This window comes from Danio rerio, chromosome 7, assembly GCF_049306965.1.
Source record: "Danio rerio strain Tuebingen ecotype United States chromosome 7, GRCz12tu, whole genome shotgun sequence".
Taxonomy (NCBI): domain Eukaryota; kingdom Metazoa; phylum Chordata; class Actinopteri; order Cypriniformes; family Danionidae; genus Danio; species Danio rerio.
This window is the reverse complement of record NC_133182.1, coordinates 24,100,001-24,107,467: the sequence shown is the minus strand read 5'-3', so window position 1 is coordinate 24,107,467 and position 7,467 is coordinate 24,100,001. Positions and strand designations below refer to the sequence as shown.

The window sequence follows — 7,467 nt, the reverse complement described above, 5'->3', positions numbered from 1 at the left end:
TAGAAACAGGTAACCATTGACTTCCATAGTAGAAAAACAAATACAAGGGAAGTCAATGGTTACAGTTTTTTTCCCAACATTTTCAAAATAACCTTTTTTTTGTTCAACAATAACAAAAAACTCTAAACAAATTTTTTGACAAGTGAAGGTAGAGTACACTACCTAAAAAAGTCTTGTCGTCGATCCCAGTTGTTAGATCAACAAATAATAAATTGACTAGTTGATCGTTTGGAAAAGTGGCAGAAGGTAGATTTATCTGATGAATCATCTGTTGAACTGCATCACAATAATCACAAATACTACAGAAGACCTATTGTAACCCACATAAACCCAAGATTCACACAGAAATCAGTAAAGTTAGATAAAGAAAAAATCATTGTTTGGGGTTACATTATATGGGGTCGTGTGAGAGATCTGCAGAGTGGACGGAAACATCAACAGCCTAAGCTAACAAGACATTTGTGCTGCCCATTACATTACAAACCACAGGAGAGGGTCAATTCTTCAGCAGGATAGCGCTCCTTCACATACTTCAGCCTCTACATCAAAGATCCTTAAAGCAAAGAAGGTCAAGGTGCTCCAGGATTGGCCAGCCCAGTCACCAGACATGAACATTATTGAGCATGTCTGGGGATAAGATGAAGAAGGAGGCTATGAAGATGAATTCAAAGAATCTTGATAAACTGCACCATGACTTTATATTGTAAACTGTACATTATTTCTCTTAAGTGACGACTTTTGTCTCAGCAAAGTCAGACCTTACTGTCCTAATTAAATAATTTAATATCAAAACATGATCATGTTTTATTGTGGTAAAATAAGCATAATCTAGAGGTCTTTGCCTTTCATATTAGTCACATCTGATACCAAATGATCAAACAGAAGTCAAGTTATTCTTGTCAACAAGAGTAGTGTACATGATGACAGAATATTCAGTTTTGCCTGAACTATCCTTTTGAAGACAATGTCTCTTAATAATTCTCACCACTGATGCACATACAATCTGGTAATATGGTTATGATTAAATAGTAATATGTATATCTATATGAGTCTTTACATGTGGGAGAACAGAGAGACATATGACTGTACTTACAGTGTAGGAGGAGAGCTCTTTCTTCGAAGTGTCTTAAAACTGTTCCAGCTGACAGAAAAAAACCTCACTGTACCATTTCCGCATCGCCCCCGTCCTCTACCCCCTCCCCACTTCTCCACACAGCAAAATTGTTCTCTTTTATGAGGCTTTTAAATGAATAACTCACCACAAACATCTCTGAGCTGTTTTTCCTGCCCCCTCCCTTTCCAATCTCGCTCACCCCATTTGAATCCCTCTTTGCCTCTGCGTGTTGCTTTGTGGATTATTATTTTTAATAGGTACGCCTACAGTAGTGAGTGTATGTTTAGCCAGATGAAAAAAATGCCTGCTCAGCTTCATTAAAATTACATGAAGGGACTTGTCAAATTACTAATGATTACTTTTCTTTTTCGTAAGTGTTTTTCTGCTTCTGGTTAAGTTCACCTCTGAATTTTTAAAAGAAAAGATGAAATTGTAGCCACCATTCAGTCCAAAATTATTATTATGCAAGAAGCATCTCATGGATGCATTTGGGACACATCATCAGTGATGTATCCTGGGATTATTGGGTGTTTCGGGTCAACATCATACACTCTCTCCCAGGTGACCCAGCCGGGGTTGATCAAGTCCCGACTTGTGTCCCAGCAGCAGTCCACAGATCTGCCCTCTTAATCCACAGCCACCTTGTGGCCTTCTCTGCGGCTTTGCTTGTGGATCGAACGGCCCTTTTCTTAGCCACCCCTGTAATGCCCAAACAACTGAGGACTTTGCAAAGTGAACGCCCTGCAAAGCCTCTACATCCTATTTCTATGGGCTCATAGAAAGTTCTCCAGCCTCTTTCCCTGCACTCCTCTACTAATTCCTGGTACTTAGCGCGCTTCCTCTCATTTGCTTCTTCAATACCCTCTTCCCAAGGCACTGTAAGCTCCAGAATAATTAGCTGTCTTAAAGATGCTAAGATAACTATTATGTCATGGCGGAGACGTGTTTTTGAGATGTGATGAGGGAACCTCAGCTGTTTTCCCAGGTCCACGTTCAGCTGCCAGTCAGAGGCTTAGTGAAGGAGGCCTGTTGTTAATTGTGGGAGGGCCCGGGCTTTTTCTTCAGCTTTGATGAAGTGGACTGCCTGCCTTGGAGCATGATGATTCTTGCCGGTGATGATGACTGAGAATAAGCTCGCAGCAATTGCCTTAAGCACCTGGTCATGGCGCCAATGATAGCGACCATCAGCCATGGGGCAGCTGCTACGAAGGTGTTCTAGAGAGCCTCTTTCAGAGCAAAGAAGGCAGGAAGGTGTCTCATTGTTTCCCCAAACATGGAAGTTCGATGGGCTTGGCAGTACATCGTAGACAGCTTGTACCAGGAAACGGACTCGCTGGAAATCCGCCTGCAAGACGTTCGCCCAGGTGATCCTACATTGCAGTGTATTCTCCCACCTAGTCCATGTTCCCTGCTGCCGGAGTTCTACCACCTTGCTGACCCTCTCTTCCTCCACACTTGCTCGAACCTCTCCCATTTTGTCATCATATAATTCAATTCATCTTTAATTGTATAGCACTTTTACAATGTATAGATTGTGACAAAGCAGCTTAACATAAAAGTTCTAGTAAATTGAAATTGTCAGTCCAGTTTTCAGAGTTCAGAGTTGTTCTTAACAAATTTTGGTAACACTTATTTTAAGGTGTCCTAGATGCACATGTTCCATGTACTAAAGTAAATACAATTATAATTTCATGCAACTGACCAAACCTAAGCTGCACTCTAAGCCAAACTATATTGTAAGTGCAAGTAATTATTATTACTTATAGTCTAATGAATATTTACGCTGTAAGAAGGACACCTTAAAATAAAGTGTAATACAAATTTATTATGGCTTCGAAATGATAGGAGTGTGAGCTATGTCCTAACCTTTAACTTGTTCAGCACTATACAGTATATATTTCATTTGAAACCTATTTGAAACTCTGAAAACGTTAGTGTCAGTATTGGATGGACAAAAGAGCTGAGGAAGGACCGGAAGTCTGGCTCTGGCACTCATGTTTGGTGAGTTTCTCTCTTTTCTCATGGGGTGGCCAGGAGTAAAGTACACAAACGCCCACATACACGCTGAGCTGGCGAACAGGACGTGGCTTGGACAGTTGCTAGCAGTTTAGACTGTGTATATGTGTTTTGTGTAACCTACATTACTATTCTTCTTACCACACAGTGCTGACAGAGAAGTGAGCAGGAGGCAGGAAAACAGATGGCCTTGAGAACCGTATTGCATTGAAGTGTTGTTGTTTTTTGACACACTAAAATATAGTTTATTGGTATAGAATTAGTCAATTATAGCCCATTTTCAAACCTGCTTTTTCTATTAAAGAAACTTGAATAAGTTATATCTACTCAACTATATTTCTTCCTACAGAGAAACAATATTTGTGAGAAATTCCAATCTGGATTTAGGGCATTTTATAGCACAGACACAGCACTGAAATGACCTGCTCCTATCGTCCATTCATGGTTGCATTTTTCTCTTGGTGTTATTGGACCTCAGTGCTGCATTTGATACTATTGATCATAACATTCTCCTTGATAGGGTTGAGATCTTTGGCCAACTAACTTTTCTCCATCAATTCATAATTCCTTAAGCTCTGAACAAAGAGTAAAGCAATAAATAAACATTTCACTAATTATTGCCTTAATTTTTTTAAGTTAACTATGTGTCCTCTAATAAAATGTTCTATTAACTTATTTAATAAAGACAAATCATGTTTCAACATGCAATGAAATGTGAGAGATGGGATGTGTAAAAGAAAACATATGAAAAAGTAATGAAAACAATGAAAAATCAAGGTAAATATCAGTTATATTATGTATTATGTCCTGATCTCTCACATACACATGGAAAGCAACAATTTTATTGATATACCCAAACCTCCAGGCCAGACTCATAATCTAACCTCAGCTTTTGTCATATCCTGTTAGAAACTCCTCCAGTACACAAATTGAAATCATCACACAAGCTTGCTCAATAAGGCAATGTTTCTCATCTGTCTCTTCAACTCTCCACTTTCTTTTTTCTTTTCCTGTATGTATATATGTTAAAGGGGTGCTCATTCACCTCATCTTTCTTCCCCTACTTTTCCTCTCTTCAGTTCTCTCTCTCCTTCTGCACTTCAAAAAAAAAAAAAAACATCTGGATCTCATTCTGTGGAAAATCAAAACAACATGTGAGGGCGGCCGAGAGGGAGAGATAGAGAAAGGCGGGGAAACGAACAAAGAAAAAAAATATGCTGGTTAAAATCAAACAGTATGAAAAAGCTGAGCACATAAAAACTCATCTTGAGTTGCGTCTTGATGCCTTGAGCAGTAGTATTTTATGAATTGCACAGACCAGGAAATAGAAGAGGATTTTGTTAAAAAAAAAAAAACAACTCTATAAAGCACATAATCATTATTGTGGTTTGGGGGTATTCGGCGGTGTCAGAGATATCTTGGGTTTCTGTTGTTTTTGTCAGCTTACAGCTCAAACAAAACTCTCTGGTATAGTGCTGACAAAATGGTTGAATCAGATCCAGGGTCCAGTAAAACACCAGAGGAAAAAATCTGCAGTTCAGCAGCTGAAGCCATAATTATGGAGAGAAGCTGCTGAAATCAGCAGGAGACCTGCGTGTGTGTGTGTGTGTTAAAGAGAGAGAAACATATCCAGTCAAACGGTGACAAACAGTCATGCGAGCTCCAGACATAACCATTCCGAAGACCTGAGGACTAGATATAGGCTACTGTAAAGAGGATGATTAACAAAACATTTCCATATATTTCACTGGCATACTGATTGGTTTCCAAGAAGTTGTCTGGTTAAAAATAATTGAAATAGCAGTTTGCGGCTAATATAAAATAGAGTCACCATAGCAACACCCTTAATTACTTTCTCAGGCAGCATCTCATATGATGACCGTCTGTACCTCGGAATTCATTTCATAAAAGCACAACAGGTCTTTGTTGAACAAGAACAATAACAAAAACAGACGACCACTAATAGCAAAAATAATAACAAACAAACTGGGAAGAAGAAAGCGGAAGAAGATTATTCAGTCTGCAGAACTTTTTTTCCGACCAGAAGGACAGAGAAAAATGGCTGCCAGAAGATCAACCTAAAAGATGGAGAAACACTGCAGCCTACTGGAGTAGGGGAGTACAGTATTTCACTGTGTGAAATAATTTCACGATGGTTTAACGCCGCTTTTTCAGGTTTTGTTTGTTTCTGTTGCAAGCTATAGCGATTAAATATGTTCCATTTTAAGTTGTACAACAGTTGAATATTTAGTTTTTGTAATAAAAGCCCCTTCCCCATAAAATACACTATATTTTTCAAATTGTTTAGTTTTTTTTAAATAAATACTTTGGGAAATATCTATTAAACATGATAACTAAACCATATTTAGCACTAATCATTATTAACAACTGAAGGCTTAGCATTTTAAAATATTTATATTTAAAAATGTAGCCGTTCTTTTGAACATTATACTAATCAAAGAATCCACTAAATTAAGTGCACACACCCAAGTATGTTTGCAAACACAATTTCTATCAAAAGTTTGAACATGCGATTGAGAACATGAAGCACAATATGTAAATTTGTATACAAAACTACAGGCTGTAACTTTATCAATTTGCATTACTTTTAAAAAACAGAAATCACACAGGTTTATTTAGTATCCATGCATTTTTATTTCTTCTTTTGTTTAAATAAATTCCCTTTAGGTTTCAGCAGTAAGGATTTGACATCTTCTTCTTTCTGTTTCTTTGCTTTTTCGCTCTCGTGCCACTGCTTCATCCCTTCATCCATCTCTGCATTGAGATACACGGCTCTTCTCTAAACAGGACACAATTATAAATACTACATATCTCTCAAGCTAAATATCAACAGGAAACAAATACAACATTTTATAACTCTTACAGCAAACTCCTCTCGTTGCTTTTGTCTGCGGATCTGTCCTTTGAGCAGTGGTGCAGGCCTACCATCTGAAAGTCAAGATGAAAAGTATCGTAATGAAATGACTTCATCAGCACTCATATTTACATTCATACATGAACTGTGATGGGATGTTTTGACTAACCCACTTGCAACTGATGCATGCAATAGAACTCAGAAAATCAGTACATCTGTGCTCAACACTATGTTTTATCTATCAACAAATTGTAAAACAATGTTCACCTGCAAATGACCAGTCAGGTAGATCTGTTAATGGTCCGTACTCTGATCCACCACGTGGTAAACCATTTCTACAAACAAAACAGGATCAGGGTATCATGGAGTATGCCATTTGAAAAGACCAAAACACTGACATCAACCACTGGTTAACCGCTGTAACTTTTCATATTGTAAATGATTAACATCTTTAATTTTGAAGTCAATGAATGTGTCAGAATTTTACAGTGTATCAGTGACAGGTAGGCCCACCAGGAACTCTTCGCACGCAGAATTCCACAGATTTTTAGCCCATCATCTGTTTATTTACTTGAGTAAATGTGTGTAAATCTATATTTATCCAGTTTTTAAATTAATTTCAGTAATATTATTGACTAATATGAAAATGTTTATCTGATTTATGTACAATGCAGTTTGTACAGTATTATTTTTGTCTTTTACTAGATATAACAAATGACAAACTTGCATTACTTACCAAACAAAGTGAATCTAATTAGATATGCATTTAAAACATTAAATAAAAGTTAAAAATATATTATTTTTATTTTATATATTAAGGTTGTAGATGAGATACTCCCAAAATATTTCTGCAGAAATCCGCAAATTTTATCCAAAATTCTCTGCAAAAATAACAAAAAACGTTTGCAGATTCCGTCTGGCCCTAGTGATAGGGGAAGGATCAGCAAAGGACCTCGAGCCAGGAATCGAACTTGGGTCGCTGTAAGCACCTAGGTGCTATGTGTCAATGAGCTAACCACTAGAGTATTGGTGCCATCACATAATCTATGGCTTTGAAAACTAAATTATATATTACATAATTGTACAGTTTATAAAAACATAGAATAAGCTACTTAATTGTTGAAATTGATGGAATTTCATTCAAATCATTTGAATTAATTCATGACTGCTCAAAGCAGTCCAAATGTATACCTATCTACACATTTATTTTAATAAAACACCAACACAATATAAATATCTCTCTGAAAAGTTTTCAAAAAAAAATTTTATTGCACAAACATTTTCAGATATAAATTTATAAACCTATATTGATATTTTATGCTGTTGTTTTTTTCAACAATAATCTGACAGTAATAATATAATAATAACCTCTTATAATAATATAATAATAATATAATAACCTCATATAATTTTACACAAATATGTTTTACATTTATTTTCCTTCTTAATTTTTTCTTCCATT

The 7,467-nt window shown here is 36.6% G+C and overlaps 1 protein-coding gene across 1 annotated transcript in view; it reads right to left on the bottom strand.

Annotated features, from left to right (window-relative positions):
- Window positions 1-5,765: 5,765 nt before the first annotated feature.
- Window positions 5,766-7,467, bottom strand: part of mrpl52 (mitochondrial ribosomal protein L52) — a 2,283-nt gene continuing 581 nt past the window's right edge. The window contains exons 3-5 of the mRNA NM_001327910.1: window positions 6,273-6,340; window positions 6,015-6,079; window positions 5,766-5,930 (exon numbers count right to left, since the gene is read on the bottom strand). Coding sequence (NP_001314839.1) covers window positions 5,784-5,930; window positions 6,015-6,079; window positions 6,273-6,340 — 280 coding nt within the window. The 3' untranslated portion in view covers window positions 5,766-5,783. The remainder of the gene's footprint in view (window positions 5,931-6,014; window positions 6,080-6,272; window positions 6,341-7,467) is intronic.